We start from the raw sequence: 17,513 nt of genomic DNA, 5'->3' as shown, positions 1-17,513 counted from the left end.
ACGAAGGCAAGTTGAATTTGGGAGACCGCTGGAATCGTCGAAATTCGCTGTAAGCCAATGACAGCGCCCCATTTTAGTTTAGCGGGGTAGGATTGGCTGTTATTTGTACTGTAAAACAACAGCAGATTTGGCCCATCCCGCCACATCAGCTACACATATGTTTGATGTACCAGTACACAAAGCGCCTCCGTTGACAATCACTCTTTCTCTGCTCGCAGCACACGCAGCCCACCACCGGTCGCGATGGAGAAGCTGCAGGAGCTGAGCCTCGTGTCCAAGGTGTGCCAGGCGCTGGAGAACCACCTGGGCATGAGCGACAAGACGCTGGCCGAATTCGTGATAGACCTGGTGCGCGGCAGCTCCAGCTGCGCCGCCTTCCTGGCGGCCATCAAGAAGGACGAGCTGCCGCTGCCCCCCGCGCTGGCTGAGAACCTCTACCGCATCGTGCAGACGATGGCGCCGCGCAAGATGAAGCAGAGCAAGGGAGCAGCGGCGCCGGGTGGGAAGAGCAAGGGCGGGAAGCACCAGATCCGGGATGACGAGCAGCTCACGGCGGAAGATATCGCGGGGGTTGCAGCTAAAGACGAGGAGCAGGACAGAGAGAAGGATATCAAGCTGTCCAGTGGACGTCAGGACAGAGAGAGTGGTGGTCAGTCTAGACCCAGAGATCGCTCGAGAGAGCGACGACGCGAGGACAGAGATCGTTACGGACGGGACAGAAGTCGCGACGAAGACCGAGGCAGGAGAAGCAGACGCTCAAGGTCGAGATCGGAAGGCAGACGAGGATATGGAGACAAGCAGAGAGACCGCAGTCGGGGGCGTGATCGCGATGACCGCTACGGATCGTCGCGTTCCCGACGTGATGACAGAGATCGGGAGGACTGTGACAGGAGAAGAAGGGATGGGCGACCGAGAGAGCTGGAGCTGTATGACATCTACGACGGTCGTGTGACGAAGGTCATGGACTTTGGCGTGTTTGTGGAGCTGGACGGACTTGAGAAGAAGGAAGGACTGGTCCATGTTTCGAACCTGTCGGCGAACCGAGTGAGCAATGTGAAGGAGTTCATTAACCGCGGTGATCGAGTGAAGATTAAACTCATTTCGATTTCTGGGGCGAAGCTGTCGATGTCCATGCGGGATGTGGATCAGAAAACGGGACATGATCTGATGCCGCAGCGCTCGAGTGGTGGTGCCGAGCGCGCACGACAGGAGAACAAGTCTTTGGATTCGCGTTCGTGGATCAACCCATCGGCACCTGGTATGCAGAGCTCTCAACAGCTCGATGAAGATGACAGCAAACCTCAGCGTGCTGCAAAGCGCATGTCATCACCCGAGCGATGGGAAGTGCAGCAGCTTATCAACTCGGGAGTGCTCTCAGTTGAAGACTACCCCACTTTCGACGAAGAGCATGGACTGCTCAACACAGAAACCACTGAAGAAGATTTTGAGGTGGAGCTGAATGAGGACGAACCAGTGTTCCTGCGCGGCCAGACGCAAGCGACACGCGAGATGTCACCTGTGAAGATTGTGAAGAACCCGGATGGAACGATGCAACGCGCTGCCATGACACAGTCCAATTTGGCCAAGGAGCGTCGTGAGCTGCGTCAGACACAGGCAAACCAACTGATCGATTCTATTCCGAAGGATCTTAACCGACCCTGGGAAGATCCGATGCCAGAGGCTGGTGAACGACATTTCGCGCAGGAACTGCGTGGCATTAACATGGGTTCGACGTTCGAGTTGCCCGAGTGGAAGCAGAAGTCGGTGGGAAAGAACCTGTCGTACGGTATCGTGTCCAACAAAACGATTCTAGAGCAACGCGAAAGTCTTCCAGTTTTCAAGCTCAAGCGCCAACTGATGAAGGCTATTGCTGAAAATCAAGTACTTGTTGTTATCGGAGAGACAGGGTCAGGCAAGACCACACAGATGACACAGTATATGGCAGAAATGGGCTTAACGTCTACTGGCATTATTGGTTGCACTCAGCCGCGTCGTGTGGCTGCTTCGTCTGTGGCGAAACGTGTGGCGGAAGAATTCGGCTGCGAACTTGGTCAGGAAGTCGGTTACTCGATGCGATTCGAGGATGTCACCAGCCCAGAGACAGTGATCAAGTACATGACAGAAGGTATGTTGCTCAGAGAATACCTGGCTGATTCTACTTTGTCAAAGTACAGCGCTCTCATGCTTGATGAAGCTCACGAGCGAACTATCAATACGGATGTTTTATTCGGACTGCTGAAAGACCTCGTGCGCAAGCGAAAGGATCTGAAGATTATTGTGACCTCTGCAACGCTCGATGCTGAGAAGTTCTCGCGGTACTTCTTTGATTGCCCGATTTTCACGATTCCCGGACGTACATTCCCTGTGGAGATTCTGTACACGAAGGAACCGGAGCTGGACTACTTGGACGCGTCGCTTCTCTGTGTCATGCAAATTCATTTGTCTGAGCCTGAAGGCGATATTTTGCTGTTCTTGACGGGTCAGGAAGAGATTGATACTGCATGTGAAGTGCTCTATCAGCGTATCAAGGCTTTACAAGAGCGTGCATTGGCCCCAGAGCTTATCATTCTTCCCGTGTATGGTGCACTTCCTTCAGAAATGCAGTCACGCATCTTCGAGCCAGCACCCAAAGGCTCACGCAAGTGTGTTGTAGCCACCAATATTGCGGAAGCGTCGTTGACGATTGATGGTATTTACTACGTGGTGGATCCTGGCTTTTGCAAGCAGAATGCCTTCAACTCGAAGATTGGAATGGACTCGTTGGTCGTTGTGCCGTGCTCACAGGCCTCAGCACGTCAACGTGCTGGTCGTGCTGGGCGTACAGGTCCAGGCAAATGCTATCGCCTGTACACAGAGAATGCTTACAAGAATGAGATGCTGTCGACGACTGTACCCGAAATTCAACGCGCAAACTTGGGGTCAGTAGTACTACAACTAAAGGCAATGGGTATCAACGACCTCATGGGCTTTGACTTTATGGATCCACCACCACAAGATGCCCTCGTTATGGCGCTGGAGAATTTATACGCACTGGGCGCACTAGATGACGAAGGATTGTTGACGCGACTAGGGAAGAAGATGGCTGAGTTCCCAGTGGAGCCAAAGAACGCCAAGGTGCTCTTGACATCGGTAGTGCTTGGCTGTGCGGAGGAAGTACTGACCATCGTGGCGATGCTATCGGTGGAGTCGGTCTTTTTCCGACCTAAGGAAAAGCAAGCGCAGGCTGATCAGAAGAAGGCAAAGTTCCACCAACCCGAGGGTGACCACTTGACGTTGCTGGGCGTGTACGAGGCTTGGGCGAACTCCAAGTTTTCTAACCCTTGGTGCTATGAGAACTTCATTCAGGCCCGTGCTATTCGCCGAGCGCAAGATGTTCGCAAACAATTGCTTTCCATTCTCGATCGATACAAAATGGACGTCGTTTCTTGTGGCAAGAACTTCAACAAGGTCCGACGTGCTATCGTGGCAGGCTACTTTGCTAATACAGCAAAGAAGGACCCACAAGAGGGATACCGCACCATGGTGGAGGGTCAACCCGTGTATATTCACCCGTCTAGTGCGCTGTTCAACAAGAGCCCTGAATGGGTGCTCTACCACGAGCTCGTCCTCACGACGAAGGAGTACATGCGCAACATCATGACGATCGAACCCAAGTGGCTGGTGGAGTTGGCCCCTGCTTTCTTCAAAAAGGGCGACCCCACCAAGCTCTCGAAGCGCAAGCGCAATGAAAAGATCGAGCCGTTGTATGACCGCTTTAACCCGCCGGATTCATGGCGTCTCAGCAAGCGTAGGGGATAAACAAGCTCAACACAGCCTGCAGCAAGTTGCGCAGGCAGGATAGATTCTCTGGCAAGCACGACCAATTCACAGCACAACTCAGCAGCAGAAGTAAACAAACAAATCGGAACGCGTACTTTCAGAGACCTTCGTTTCTCTTAACTTCTCCCAGTCGTGAGCGAACGATCCTCGTCTTACTGATCCTTGGACTTCTTCTCGCGAGCGCGCTTGGTCTGCCACACAATAAAGTCCATGAAGAAGCCGAAGCCGACCTGAATCAGAATGAGCAGCGGCAGCATCACTGTCTCCAGCATGGTGTTGTAGCGAGGGGCAACGCCGTTAGCCAGGACACGCAGGATGAAGATCATGGGGTCGTTCGTGATGCTGAACTGGCCGTCGCTCACGCCGTTGATCAGAGACTGCGCCACCTTGTCGGGGTGCAGCGGCTCGCTCACACCTTCAATGGTCTTGGTCTCCTCGGGCTTCGTGCGGTTCTCCTCGACATACCCGGGTGAGTCAATGTTGCCCGGGTAGAAGATGCTCACACGGATACCAAACAGCTTGAGCTCGTTGCGCAGTGACTCGGCCAGTCCACGCAGCGCGTACTTGGGGGCAGCGTACTGCGCGTAGCCAATCCACGAAATGAGTCCGAGACCGGAGCTCACCAGCACAATCTGGCCGCCTTCTCCTCCTTCCTCAGAGCGCTGCACCATGGCCGGCAGAGCCGCCTTGATGGTGTGCAGCGTGCCAAAGTAGTTGACGTCCATGATCTTCTTGTAGAGACTCACGTCCTGTTCCAAGAAGTAGCCGGGGGCAGCGTAGCCCGCCGAGCAGACCACGTGGTCGGTAACGCGACCGTGGAACTTGTTGGCAGCGTCCACAGCCTTCTGGACGCTGTCAAAGTCCGCCACGTCTGTCGACTCGATGAACACGCCAGCGTCGGCGTTCTTGCGCACGCCCTCGATCTCCGCCTTGGCCGCCTCCAGCTTGTCCAGGCCACGGGCCACAATGGACACCTTGGCGCCTTGCTGCGCGTACTTCTTAGCTAGAGCCAGACCTAGGCCGGAACTGCCGCCAGTGATGAACACGTGTTTGCCATCCACTTTGAAGCCCGGGGCCAAGAGCTTGTTCACCACGAACGACTACAACGGGGGACGAGTTAGTATGAGGGAGAGGAACTATTACTCTCCCAAGAGAGGGTCTCACCACGACGGAGACGCCCACGACGACGCCGGCGACCAGCACGCCCACCCACCAGAGATCCGCAGCCATCGCAGTTTGCGGTCGAGCGTCGATTGCGTTGTGTGGGCTGAGCGTGAGGGAAAAGATGCCCTCAATAGTGGCCTCTATAAACAGAAATTAGTGTGCTTTGTATGGAAACTGCACATCTGTAGGAAGCTGGCTGCTTGTTTTCGCTTCGGGTGGATTGTGCGGTCTGTGTCGGTGAACGGGCTGCGTTCACTGCACGCAAAAGATGTGACTCAACCTCCAGACGAAAACGCTACTCAAAACTTCAGAGCTCAAGCTCCTCGACACGGACTCAATGGTGCTGAGCTACGCCACCTGGATTTACAAGGCGCCAGCGAGGGGCATCGCTCCGATCGCTCCGTGAAGACTCACCAGAGCTCCCAGCAGCGTTTGCACCTCCTTCTTCTTCAGCATGGTGTCGACTTGCTTCGGCTCCAGGTGATTGAGCGCACGCTGCACGATGTCGGTTGAGTCAAGAAATTTGTGGTCTTGCAGGAGACTGACGGACATTGAGTCCACTAGTGTGCACAGCTCATCTACTCAGACCTTCCAGCGCTGCGCAAGATGCCGCGAATGCCCTTTTCGCCGTTTCCCCATGCGGTTCAAGCTTGAAGTCAAATTCTCCATGGGCGGTTGATCTGCCGTCAGCAACACCAAAATGGCCTTGATTCCGCTTCCATCGCATCAAACGACCAGCGCTGCAAACAGAGGACTCCAATGCAACAAGGTTGTAAAATGATACAACATGCAGTGAGAAGCATGAGCGCATGAACGGACCAACGCATTACCACGCCAGGTTGGTATAAGTTAGCTCATTGTGTGTGTACCATGCGAGGACGGCGACACGTACTGCTACGTCTGCGCGCACGATAGAGCAGGTTGTTCAGATCATCTTACTATCAATAAATTCACGTTTGGTAGTGATAGGGTTAAGTTAGGTTTAGTGGTTAGTCGTGTTTTCAATCTCAAGGTGCAGATTTGTGTTTTATGGCGATGCTTACAGCGACGGAGGTGTCGGCCGCGATGCGGATCACGCATGGCCTAGTGCGCTGGTCTCCGTGCGGTGGGTATTTCGCTGCTGCCACGGGCAACCGCCTGTCCATCCGCGACGCTCAGTCACTGCAGATGGTGCAGCGCTACTCGACGGTGGACGTGATCCAGACCGTGAGCTGGTCCGAGGACTCGCAAATGGTCTTGACGGCCATGTACAAGCGTGCGGTGGTGCAAATTTGGTCCGTGCAGGACGCGTCATGGACCTGCAAAATATCGGAGGGTGTCGCAGGACTGATCTTCGCCAAGTGGGCACCTGGTGCACGGCATGTACTTACTGTATCGGATTTCCAACTGCACGCGACCGTGTGGTCCCTCGAGGAGCCAACGGCCAGGTGTTCCATCCGCAATCCGAAGCTGGCAGGAGAAGGACTGAGTTTTTCAGCCAATGGGGAGTTTCTAGCAGTTGCAGAACGGCATGATTGCAAGGTCGAATCTGTGGGTATCGGTATGATGATAATTTCGGACTGAAGATTGTACGTTGGTGGTTGCAGGACTTTATCGGTATCTACAGTTGTGAAAGTTGGGAGCTGACAGCACATTTCTCTATTGAGAGCTACGACTGTGTCGAGATTGCGTGGTCGCCGGACAACGCGTATGTTGAATCTAGCGGCAGGCATCTTATTTCGCAGACAAAGTTTTGAATGGGGTTGCTGCTTACAGGACGATCGCCGTGCGGGATATTCACTTGGAGTTCAGGGTATTGTTGTATTCACCTGATGGCACGCTGTTGGCAAAGTATCAGGTAAAGTAGCATGCTAAGAAGCATGCTGATTCTGACGTGGTTGCTGATGGTCGACGTTTTCGTTCTGGCACTATCGCTTTAGGCCTACGAAAACGCATTAGGCCTGAAAGCTATGGCATGGTCGGCTTCTGGACAGTTCCTTGCGCTGGGAAGCTATGATGAGCACCTACGAGTATTGAGTCACATCAACTGGAAGCCCGTTGCCGACTTTGATCACGAAAGCATCGCGATCACGAGCTCTCATACGAACCAGGCAGCGGTGAGTAGACTGGTTCGTCTTGGGTCGTTGCTGATATTTTTACTAAGACTTAGTTCGTTACTTGCCTGCTGGAAATTGCAGATTGAGTACGAAGAAAGCTTCGCAAACGCTAGTGTTATGGAACGACCACAAGGCAGGCGCATCGCAGTGACACAGCGGTCCTCTTCGCTGTTGTCCAACTCGTTGCAAGCCGCTTCTGCAGCAGCACAAGCTGCAGGCAGCAAAAAGATCCGTGACATATGCTTTGTGACGCGCGAACCACCATTCTCAGTCCGGACAATCGCCTCTGATCCACTGTAAGGATATCTGCATTAGCTGCTGCGATGTCTTTGACGAGACTGACAATGATAATGGCGATGCCTTGTTACTTTTGCTTTTGTAGAACTGAGAACCCTAGAATGGGTATCAGTCGCGTTGTGTGGAGCGGTGACTCTGCTTTTATTGCTACCAGAAGCGACCAAATGCCATACAACGTGTGGATATGGCGTACTCAAAGTCTAACACTGCATTCAGTCGTCTCACTGCTCGAGTCTGTCCGGAGCTTGCGATGGGACCCAGTACATACCCGCCTGGCCATCACGTCGGGAGAAAATCGCGTACACCTCTGGTCTGTAGAAGGCATTTCGTGGATCGACATCCCCATTGGTAAGCACAGTTTTTTCACAATCTGTTGTCTTCATGTTTGATTTACGCTTGCTTTTCTGAGTGTAGAGTCTTTTCAAGCGCTCGGCCTTCAGTGGGCGCCCACTGGTGATGCACTTGTTGCGGTTGGCCGCCAAGAGTTTTGCACCATAACACTATAATTCATGTCGTGTTGGCAGGCAACAGACTGCCATTTTGGTAGTTGGTCCGTGCTACCAACATGGATGGCACGGGTAGACTTCGTTGTTGAAGTATGGTGCTCAGATGATTTATTGTTTCCTTTTGGTTATGACCGAGAGCCACCGTCAAGTACATATATGTATACAGTAACCGGGTACTAACTCGTAAGCGCGACCCGATTGCGAGAGCAGCATTCACCTCGGCTGTGCTATCCGTGGCGACCTCTGCTGCTGCACGTCGATGCCATCTATCTCTTGACGCTCTTGTTTTCCTCCTTTTCAAACAGGTCGTCGAACTGGCGAGACTGGTTGATCGGGTTGCGCTTGAGGTTCGCCATGCGGAAACGGAACTGCCTCCACGATGACCCGCGGTCCTCGCGTGGCTCCAGCGTGTGGTGCAGCGTCGTGAAGCGCTCCTCCTTGTTCACGTACACGTCGGGGTTCTGGAAGAGGTAGCGCAGCGACATGCCCGTGGCAGCCACGGCGGCAAAGGTGGCACAGAAGACGACGGGGAAGGTGCCCTTGTCCGTGGTCCAGAGGTTGAGCAGCTTGTAGCCCTGACGTTTGATGACTTGAACCATGTTTTGGATGCAGCGGAGGGGGTAGCTATTCGGGACGAAAGTGATCGGTCGAGGGGGACTTGGGGAATGAGTTGATGGTGCGGAGATGCATATGTGGAAGCAGTGCAAGTAACCAAAGCAGCAACGTCCGAGGACTTCAACAACAAAAACACGCATGAAATCGTTTTGGGTGGATTTGAAACCCAGGCGAAGTCCCAGAGCAATATCTGAATAGGACCCATGCTGGAAATTCTTTGACGACAAACATGAGCCCCATTGGTGCGACTGGCAGCGAGGACACGAGGCCGGGGGCTCGGACTCGAATCTACTACACGACTTGCCCATGGCGAGATCGGACTCGAATTAAATACTTCAGCAAGGGGTTGAAACATTTCATCACGCAGGGTCTGATCGTAGGATTACTTGTAGACTTGGTACCGGTACGTTCAGCTGGCGCCGGCGGTCGAGTGAGCGAGAGATTATGTCAAACTTTCAGCCGGGCGTTTTCTGAAGGCCTCTAGTTATAGCAATTTGTCTCTTGTTGGCAATCCCCCTAATGCAAAGTGCACGAGAATTTTGTCCGCAACATTGAGCGCGTGCGAGAACGAATACACTTACCACGATCTGGTCTGAGTAAAGCAAGTTGCATCGTGCGCCGATATGATCAATACAGTGTTTTTGCTTACAGCGAAGCATGGTTGAGGCTGTCGTGGCATCAGCGTCATGGTACACACATTTACCGATTCTTCATATTTCGGGGAAATACCTAGCTCAAAGCCAGATTTCGTGTAAATGCGGTATTATACCGAAAACACATCGAAACTTGGGCCTATTTTCGGTGGTAGCAGCGTGGCAAAAAAACGTGGTTCTGGATAGTCCTGCCGAAATGTCTTTGTGGCCGATTCCAGACACGCACGGGGCTTTCGCCCCGGTCTCCCCCGCGACAGGCGTCTTCAACGCACTGGTCCACTGCATGAAAGTATGCATCTAGCACCTCCAGTACCGCCGCTTTAGCGACCGATGTCGATAAGGACTGACCGCATCCCCAGAATGGTACGATGCGTATCACTGCGCAGCGCTGATCGTGTCTATCCGCCGGGGCATGTGTGGCTCCGCTAGCGGTCGACGACTGAGCCGAAGCTCGATGGCAGTCATTCCCCAAGTTCCTCTCGCGTGAGTGCACAGACCCCCTCACCTCCCTCCCCCCGCTGCATCCAAAACATGGTTCAAGTCATCAAACGTCAGGGCTACAAGCTGCTCAACCTCTGGACCACGGACAAGGGCACCTTCCCCGTCGTCTTCTGTGCCACCTTTGCCGCCGTGGCTGCCACGGGCATGTCGCTGCGCTACCTCTTCCAGAACCCCGACGTGTACGTGAACAAGGAGGAGCGCTTCACGACGCTGCACCACACGCTGGAGCCACGCGAGGACCGCGGGTCATCGTGGAGGCAGTTCCGTTTCCGCATGGCGAACCTCAAGCGCAACCCGATCAACCAGTCTCGCCAGTTCGACGACCTGTTTGAAAAGGAGGAAAACAAGAGCGTCAAGAGATAAGCGGCCGGAGCTTCAGAGAAGGTCGACACGAGCGGAAACAGATCGGCGCAGGGATCCGTCATTAAGTCACCTCGTGCCGGTGGTTCCGCCCTACGTCTTTTTTTGCGCTTTGCTGGCTCACATCGCAACCTGAGCTACATGTAGTCGGTTGATCCGCGAAAAGTAACACAATATATATATTGCGCAGTATTGCGAAAATCTACGAGTAGGTTGTCGGCCTTTTGACGATCACGCCGCCAAGGCTTCGTCTCGATGAGGTATCAGTGCTGGCCAAAGCTGTCCCAGTTCCTCTCGGAGCGAGGGTATTCCAGCGTCACGTGCTGGTCATGTCGGTGGGCTGTCAACTTGGAGTTACCAGGGATTGAGTCGAACATGCCGGACACTATGCCACGATGATGATAGGACAGTTTGATCAGCTTTGTGTAGAACCCACGCTGTCAAGTGCACAAAACATGATGGTCAATAACACTCCATCGTGCATTTATTAAACGGGGTGCCAGGTATTGTACCTTTGCCAGCAGTCGACGCGTCCATAGCTGGATGTATCTGCATGCCGCGAGAGCCTCTGCGCTCAGTAGTTTGGTCTTGCACTCCTCCATAGCCGCCGAGAGTAGGTCCACCGATCGTTGAAAGAAGCCAAGTCGACGCTCGTACGAGTCGAGATTGGGCTGGCAAAATGGCGGATGCAGCAACTTCCACCCTCGTACGAGCTCTTCCCGGCAGAATGTCAGTTGGCGATAGATGGGGTCTAGATGAGTCAAAACCTGACGGCGCCACTTCATCGGCACGACGCGAGCATGCACCCACAAGATCATATCCTCCATCGCAGTGTCAAGTTCCCTCGCGTCGAACAGCAATTCCTGCGTGCGCTGGGCCATCGCCACACACTTTTCAGACACCAAGTTTCTATCCAGCGGCGGTCTCGGAGGCGGCCGAGCAACCAGAGGCGTGGTCAAGGAAAACATGCGACTCGCCGTCCCTCCTTCGGAGTTCCCTCGCCGACGTGTATCCGCGCCACGCACCCTCGCGTCCGTGCCCAGAGATCTCAACGCGTATCCTTTCCCTTCTCCAAAGCTGATAATGCTATTGCGGCCGCCATTCGAGCGGAAGGAGGGTGTAATAGACTCCCAATCGCCGCTGCTCGCCGCCATTCCGATTAGTTGAAGTGGCGTTTCTTGGCAATAGTGACAGTTTAGTGACGCACCTCTCGCCATGAGCTCGTACCTGCGTCGGCATTTGAGGCCTTTGTCTAGGGCGTGGCGTCGTGCACCCAACGGGCTGCGAGGGCTCTGCACAGCGGACGAGGACAAGTACCTGGAACTCAAGCAGCTGAAAGACATCAAGAGGTTCGGTGGAAAGGCTCCTGTCTATTGAGAGGGCACTAAACCCCCTCTTTGCTAACGCGTTCAGCTTTCATTTTTGCTGTGTATAGTGAAGAGTTCTACGACTTGCAAGGCCAGAAGCGAAGATACTTTTATTACGTTGATCTGCAGGTGGGGGTCGATTTTTCTCTCGTTGTTGTGTGTGTGTGGGGGGGGGGAGTTGCAGTGAGTTGATGAAGTTTCCGGGCTGCTGTGTGTGGACAGGGTCGTCTGTTTCTTGAAGACACACGCCCGAAGAACATTGCCACATCCCTGAAGAGCGCCAAGTTCCTGCGCTTCTTCTTCTCGCAGGTGCGGCCGAATGGCATTGCGCAGTGCAAGTCGGAGGAGGAATTTCTCGAGTACCCGTTCCGATCGCCTTGCGGCAAGGAGATGAACTTTATCAAGTGTGCCGACCGCCCATTTGTGTTCGAGGATCTTCACCAAGATGACCACGGCGAGTGGACGCTCGTGTTCGGTGGTGGGGAGCTGACGATGCCCTTCCTGCCGGCGTCGCTGCGGATTTCCCTCTCGACTGGGAGGTTGTACCACGACGTGGAGACCAAACACGTCGCTGCTGGAACAAGCGAGGGTATTGCGCTCGTGCGATCTCAACTCGCCGTGGAGCTCGGCAAGCACATCGACGTCCCCGACTTCCCAGATGACGTTGGCGAAGATCAAGACGTGAATGCTATCGTGATCGGCGACTTCAAATGGGACAACCAGCGCTACGATATCCACGCCATCGAGTAAACTACTCGAGAACTGTGTTGATCTGTACGCAGGAGAACAAACCAACGCTTTGAAGCATGCTCAAGCCAGTCAACTTCAACTATACCCTCCACAGCATATTCTTATCTAAAGGGGGCTTCAGCTGACGTGGTACCGTGTTAGTGGTACAAATGACTACGAAAGTGGCTTTTCTAATAGTCCTGCCCTTCTTGAAAAGAATGTGTCTCTCATCGTTTGTGAGACATCCGTCATTTCAACTTCTCCCACCATGACGTCAAGCAGTGCCGCCGTGTCCACGGGCAACCGCGTGGCCCAGTTCATCGTGATCACCGCCGTCTTCAGCGTGATGTACCAGCTCTTCACGCGTCCAGCGGCCGTCTCCTCTCCGTCTTCGCCGCCCACCGCGTCTCCGCTGGTTTCTGGGTACCGCAAGGGCGAAGACTCGCGGCGTTTCACGTCGTCCGAGATCACGGGCTTCCTGCTGTTCCTGGGGCTCTTTGGGCTACTGCAGCACAAGAACAAGCTCGGTAAGAAGGCCGACGTCGAAGCCGAGCAGCAGCAGGTTGCCAGAATAGTGCAGAAGCAGCGAAATAGGCTCAAAAATGGGTCTTCGAGAGCTGCCGGGACGTCCGTGGTCAATTTGCCACGTGACGTCTTGCACGAGCTGCTGCTGTTTCTGACGCCAAAAGATCTGGTCATTTGTCCGCTGGTGTGTAGAGCATGGAACTACCATATTGGGGACGCTGCCGAGGCGCTCTGGAGACGCGTCTTCCGGCGAGATTTCTGTGAGCCAGGCGACAGGTTCGCACAAGTGTTCCCCATTGAGTGCTGGAGGCAGTTTTACTTCCAACATCACTTGTCACGAGCTGTAGAGCTAGCGAGGTTGCTTGGCATCACGGAAGGCCGCAAGTGCCTGGCAATTGAAGGGCAGGTGTATGATGTCACGGACTTCCTGGACTTGCATCCGGGCGGTCCTCATGTGATTGGGGATGCTGTGGGCACTGACGCTACGGTGATCTGGGACCAATTCCAACATTCAAAGGAGGCTAAGGAAAGCATGCAGCAGTTCTTGGTACATGATGACGTACTGGCTAGACCAGACAGTGAGAGGTTACACGGAAATCTCGAGTTGGTGGTGGCTCGCTGGCGCAAGATCTCGTGGGCTCTTGCTCACTCGCACTGCTTCGGGCGCATGGCCCCGCGATTTGCGAGCGCCGTGTTTCGCTTCCACTCACGTGGTGTCACAAGCAACAAGGCAAAGTGAAAGCTTTCGTCTGTTTGAATTATGCGAATCAATATGTATGAACAACTTTCACATTAGTGGAAGCAGCGCAGAGTAATGCTGATCCTTGGCTCACGGCATCGCGCCATCTTGGGCACTGCATGCTTGTGAGTTCTTTGCGTGGTACCGCCCATGATCGTCAGGTCTCCGTCCTCCATCTGCAACTCCAACCGTGTCACAGCTCCATCGCCTTGAGGGGCACTCTTGGACGTCTTTTTTGTGAGCACAAAGCGTCGAGTAGCCCCCAGTGACAGCGCTACGATAGGAGAGCACGCCATCATATCACGTTCATCGTCCGCGTGCGGTCCAATGTAGTGGTTTCCATTCTCGTACCAGTTCACGAGACCCCCTGAGAGTCGTGTCTGCTGGGTGACCGAGTCCTCCACCATCCGCCGCATGTGCTGAACAGCGTGTTCCAGACCCTGCGGGAACCTCTTCTGTGCTTCAAATGTCTTGCCTGAGTATCGATAGCTAGGCATCTCCCCGCACAGCAGTTGGAACCGCGGGATCTTCGTCGGCTTGCCAAACATCATGATTGTATCGTGTTCCTTCGGGTGGGCCTCCCACGCCTGCTTGAACATCGTCGACCAGGTAACAGGCGAACACGTAGCTGTTGCTTGCAGCTCCTCAGGCTTGGCGTGCTCGAACACGTGCCAGTACCAACGCGGCACATGGTAGATCCAGCTCCTATGGTCTGTCGTAAGGTATGACACGGATGCATCTTTATCAAAGAGCTTCGAAACGACCGCCTCCGACAGGTGAGCATGCTCCACGGCGGCCTTCTTGACGTTTGCCATCACACTGGTTAACGAGAACTCCTCCTCGCTTGGCAGTGTCGACAGTTTAGCACGCTTGGTTGGACTGCCACCACTCAGTTGTGGGGAAGCAGAGCGCTTTGGCTGCTTAGCCATCACGGTGATTGTCGAAAATGTACATGGAGGGCCGTCCAAACTACTGTTGTTCACATGTCAATCGATACACATTCACAATAACCCGTTACATGACATGATGCTTGCTCTCCTAGCTCCTCTCTACTCTCCCACTAGGCAATCTGTTCATCCAGTGGCAAACTTGTTAGCTATGTTGCCCTATCACGCACCCACGCTTGCTTGTCCTTCCCTGCCCCGCTAAATAAATACTCCGACCAGTGACGCATTGACACTTATTCGATGGTGAAGCCAGTGATGTCCATCTGCACGATCAGCTTGACGTACTCCGCTAGCACTTCCTTCGAGTTGTAGATTGGCAGGTCCAGACGGTTGAAACACGTGTGCGCCTTCGGGAACAGGAACGACTGATTCGTGCCGGCGAAGGCGACGTTGAAGCGCCGCACGCGACCATCACTGCTGATCAATCCCTTAAACCCCTGCGCCGGAACACGACTTGTGCCAGTCGCGAACTGCAGCAAGCGCACACGATCCTCGTTCTTCATATCCTCCACTACCTCCCAGAACCACTCAATGTTGTTGAGCTCGAGCTCCGAGGGGAAGTTATGCGTAAAAAACTTCAAGTCTGTGTGTTTCTTCCAGTCCTCCACGTCGATAGACGGAACACCACACATAAGCAACTCGAGCTCCTGGTAGTCAAACAGCTTGAGCAGTCCTTCAGGCACCACATCATACAATGCCGTAAGGAAGGACAGCAGCTGATCGCTCACGCTACCCAGCACGTGGTACTTGAACAGAGCATCCAAGAAGCGCGACCGATTCTCACGCGTTACGTCAATATCGGCACCACCCTCGACGAGCTCGACAATTTCCGGCTTGCCATCCACAACACGGGTGGCCGTAAAGTCCAGGCACAGCGGTTCAATGTCGTCAATCTTTTTCACCATCAACGCGCTGTTGTAAATTTCGTCATCAAGAAACTGCAAATCCGAGAAGGAGATAGGCACACCCAGGATGTGCTTGAGGAATGGCAGCGCAAGATGAACTGGCATCAAATGCTCTTCCAGAATGGCCTTGCCCACGAGCCGTCCAGCGAACTCGAAGTAGGCTATATGCTCCTCTTCACCTATCAGCAAGTCCGAGCTGGCGTTGATCCAGTAGCTCCTTTCGTCTCCAACTGTGCTAACGAAAAGTCCGAACGACGGGTCAAAGAGCTCAGCAAACAGCAATGTGAACCACTCTCGCATGACACCTCCGGCATCCAAGGCCGGTTCCCCGTCGAACACCACACGCCACCTCTGTCTCAACTGATACGGCTTCATCGCTGCCACCAGCTCGAAAGAGTCCTGCAATAAATGATCCCTTCGCACAACCAGCTCGGCATGCCCCGACTCCCACGGCAGCCACAGGCGGTGTATCTCCGTCGAGAACCAGCGGATCTTGTCCGGGAACGGCAGGTTGTGCACCCCCTCGAGGTTCATGATGAGCTCCGAGCTGCCTGTGCCGTCCAGAATATTGATCCGGTAGTGGAAATCCGTCGCCACCACATCGCTTTCGTTCAGCACCAACTGTCCGAGCGAGTCCCTGACGCGAATATACCCGACCGACAAATTGCTGTCCCTCTCTGTCGCGTCCAAATACCGGTTGAGCGACAACCTGCCTCCAGGGTCGCTCTCAATGGAGTCCCGCTGGGCCCTGGACTGCTTCCTCGTGGATTCCTGTCTCACCCAGCGATGCAAGCCGTCCGTAGTGGGCATTCGCTTCCACTGCTGTCTTCGACTGGCCGCCAATTGCAGCTTGCTCAATTTGCTCTTGGATTTCTTCTTTTTCCTGGGGAACTCAAAGCTCGGGCGCCCAAACGACCCGCCGATCGCGTCATCGGCGTGCGAGGACGAGAACGCTTCTGTCTCGCCGATTCTGCCCATTCTCTGGGCTGCACTGGCGCTCAAGCTCGAGCGCGTGAAACTGCTTCTCGAGTGCTTCTTGCTGCCTGCAACGTCTCGCTCGGCACCTCTCAGCGTCTGACACAAGTCACAGAGCTTGCGCTCCGGGTGGTTGAGGAATTTGCACACGCCGCAGCGCCATAGCGCCTGCTCCATGAAGCTGTCATTGAGTTCCTCGCGGTAGACGTCGGCCGTCTCCTGGATGAACACGAGCGACTCACGCTCGCGCTGCACTTGGATGCGGCGACAGAAGAAGAGCAGCATGACGATGGCCCCCACAAAGAGCAGCACGGCCAGCGCCACGAGCACCGCCAGACCCGCCGTCATGACTGAAGGTTACAAAGGGGGAGGCGGTTATTCGAGTGCCCGGATCTGGTCGCGTCCAATACTAAACGAGGCCTTGCTGGGGCGCCGCGAAAGAAGCGCCTGCCCTGAACTGGCCGGCGACTTACAGCACTGCTGGTTGGCACACGGTCCGTTTGAGTTGTGCTGAGTGCGCTGGCTGCGGGAAGAGCGGTGCCTAGCCCTGGAAGAGCCAGTAGGATGCGGCTAGATATGCGATTTGTTTTGACATGTGCGTTGTGATTGGAGGATAAATCGAGCGAAATGCTGCGATTGGCGGCTGGAATTCCGACGTTGCGGCTAGTTTTGTAATTCGGCTGGTCCGCCTTGTCGCCACAAACCCAGGTCCCACTTCGTCAAGTCTTCGCACAGCAGAAAGCAAATGGCTCCCGGATGGCAGGTGGCGTGCTGCGATCGTAGGAGCTGCTTAGGCCACCGAGGCGGCACTGAGGTCCCAAGTGCAGGAGTCAGGAGCTGGGCTTTGAGCCGAAAATGCGGGTCGTCTGCCTCGGACGGAAGGGACGTTCTCGACAATGGTCTCCAACCGTCACCTTACAAAGACCAAGACAAAATTCCGAACTCTTTCGCAACGATTTGATTGGCTGTCAGCGGTTGAAGTGGCAGTGCTGCTTGGGCAAGAAGAGCCTTCCAGCAAGAGAGTTTCTGGGCTGAGCTTGCATCACGGCGCGATCGTCGAGCGCGCCTCCGTGCGTGCAGCTCTGCTGCCGCTCCTGCCGCTGAGCTGTGCTTCGTACAGTCAGCTCTTCCGTTTTCGTCTGCACGCCGGCTGCCAGCTGGCATGCCTGGATTGGCGACGTGATCCTGTATGGTCGCGATTTTAGTGGAGCCTGGTCAAACGGTATGCATCCACCTCCTGCCAAACGTTGTCCTCGATCGTATGTGGCGTTGTCGAGCCCGCTGTTAGGCTGACGCAGCAGCGATTTAAATGTCT

The 17,513-nt window shown here is 54.5% G+C and overlaps 10 protein-coding genes across 10 annotated transcripts; 5 read left to right on the top strand and 5 right to left on the bottom strand.

The window, feature by feature from the left end:
* Nucleotides 1-243: 243 nt before the first annotated feature.
* KRP23_2328 (putative pre-mRNA-splicing factor ATP-dependent RNA helicase DEAH5) lies at nucleotides 244-3,798 on the top strand (the record flags this gene model as incomplete). Its single annotated transcript, XM_067887050.1, has 1 exon — nucleotides 244-3,798. One exon carries the CDS (start codon nucleotides 244-246, stop codon nucleotides 3,796-3,798), a length of 3,555 nt encoding a protein of 1,184 aa, XP_067749674.1.
* A 173-nt stretch (nucleotides 3,799-3,971) lies between these two features.
* KRP23_2327 (3-ketodihydrosphingosine reductase) lies at nucleotides 3,972-5,049 on the bottom strand (the record flags this gene model as incomplete). The annotated part of the gene is made up of 2 exons (XM_067887049.1): nucleotides 3,972-4,919; nucleotides 4,984-5,049. 2 exons carry the CDS (start codon nucleotides 5,047-5,049, stop codon nucleotides 3,972-3,974), a joined length of 1,014 nt encoding a protein of 337 aa, XP_067749673.1.
* A 969-nt stretch (nucleotides 5,050-6,018) lies between these two features.
* On the top strand, nucleotides 6,019-7,882 carry KRP23_2326 (WD repeat-containing protein WRAP73; the record flags this gene model as incomplete). The annotated part of the gene is made up of 7 exons (XM_067887048.1): nucleotides 6,019-6,504; nucleotides 6,570-6,670; nucleotides 6,739-6,820; nucleotides 6,903-7,079; nucleotides 7,161-7,375; nucleotides 7,462-7,724; nucleotides 7,791-7,882. The coding sequence occupies 7 exons, from the start codon at nucleotides 6,019-6,021 to the stop codon at nucleotides 7,880-7,882; spliced, it is 1,416 nt and encodes a 471-aa protein (XP_067749672.1).
* A 266-nt stretch (nucleotides 7,883-8,148) lies between these two features.
* On the bottom strand, nucleotides 8,149-8,481 carry KRP23_2325 (uncharacterized protein; the record flags this gene model as incomplete). The annotated part of the gene is made up of 1 exon (XM_067887047.1): nucleotides 8,149-8,481. One exon carries the CDS (start codon nucleotides 8,479-8,481, stop codon nucleotides 8,149-8,151), a length of 333 nt encoding a protein of 110 aa, XP_067749671.1.
* Nucleotides 8,482-9,681: 1,200 nt separating this feature from the next.
* KRP23_2324 (uncharacterized protein) lies at nucleotides 9,682-10,014 on the top strand (the record flags this gene model as incomplete). Its single annotated transcript, XM_067887046.1, has 1 exon — nucleotides 9,682-10,014. The coding sequence occupies one exon, from the start codon at nucleotides 9,682-9,684 to the stop codon at nucleotides 10,012-10,014; it is 333 nt and encodes a 110-aa protein (XP_067749670.1).
* Nucleotides 10,015-10,274: 260 nt separating this feature from the next.
* KRP23_2323 (uncharacterized protein) lies at nucleotides 10,275-11,165 on the bottom strand (the record flags this gene model as incomplete). Its single annotated transcript, XM_067887045.1, has 2 exons — nucleotides 10,275-10,448; nucleotides 10,524-11,165. 2 exons carry the CDS (start codon nucleotides 11,163-11,165, stop codon nucleotides 10,275-10,277), a joined length of 816 nt encoding a protein of 271 aa, XP_067749669.1.
* A 61-nt stretch (nucleotides 11,166-11,226) lies between these two features.
* KRP23_2322 (UPF0598 protein C8orf82) lies at nucleotides 11,227-12,128 on the top strand (the record flags this gene model as incomplete). Its single annotated transcript, XM_067887044.1, has 3 exons — nucleotides 11,227-11,360; nucleotides 11,447-11,507; nucleotides 11,601-12,128. 3 exons carry the CDS (start codon nucleotides 11,227-11,229, stop codon nucleotides 12,126-12,128), a joined length of 723 nt encoding a protein of 240 aa, XP_067749668.1.
* A 247-nt stretch (nucleotides 12,129-12,375) lies between these two features.
* On the top strand, nucleotides 12,376-13,371 carry KRP23_2321 (Cytochrome b5; the record flags this gene model as incomplete). The annotated part of the gene is made up of 1 exon (XM_067887043.1): nucleotides 12,376-13,371. The coding sequence occupies one exon, from the start codon at nucleotides 12,376-12,378 to the stop codon at nucleotides 13,369-13,371; it is 996 nt and encodes a 331-aa protein (XP_067749667.1).
* A 53-nt stretch (nucleotides 13,372-13,424) lies between these two features.
* On the bottom strand, nucleotides 13,425-14,300 carry KRP23_2320 (Alpha-ketoglutarate-dependent dioxygenase alkB-like protein 3; the record flags this gene model as incomplete). Its single annotated transcript, XM_067887042.1, has 1 exon — nucleotides 13,425-14,300. The coding sequence occupies one exon, from the start codon at nucleotides 14,298-14,300 to the stop codon at nucleotides 13,425-13,427; it is 876 nt and encodes a 291-aa protein (XP_067749666.1).
* A 251-nt stretch (nucleotides 14,301-14,551) lies between these two features.
* On the bottom strand, nucleotides 14,552-16,546 carry KRP23_2319 (E3 ubiquitin-protein ligase pub3; the record flags this gene model as incomplete). Its single annotated transcript, XM_067887040.1, has 1 exon — nucleotides 14,552-16,546. One exon carries the CDS (start codon nucleotides 16,544-16,546, stop codon nucleotides 14,552-14,554), a length of 1,995 nt encoding a protein of 664 aa, XP_067749665.1.
* Nucleotides 16,547-17,513: the final 967 nt, after the last annotated feature.

The sequence above is a fragment of the Phytophthora ramorum genome, assembly GCF_020800215.1.
Source record: "Phytophthora ramorum isolate Pr-102 chromosome Unknown Phyram_PR-102_s0002, whole genome shotgun sequence".
In the NCBI taxonomy this organism is placed as follows: Eukaryota; Oomycota; class Peronosporomycetes; order Peronosporales; family Peronosporaceae; genus Phytophthora; species Phytophthora ramorum.
This window is presented reverse-complemented; position numbering and strand designations above follow the sequence as displayed.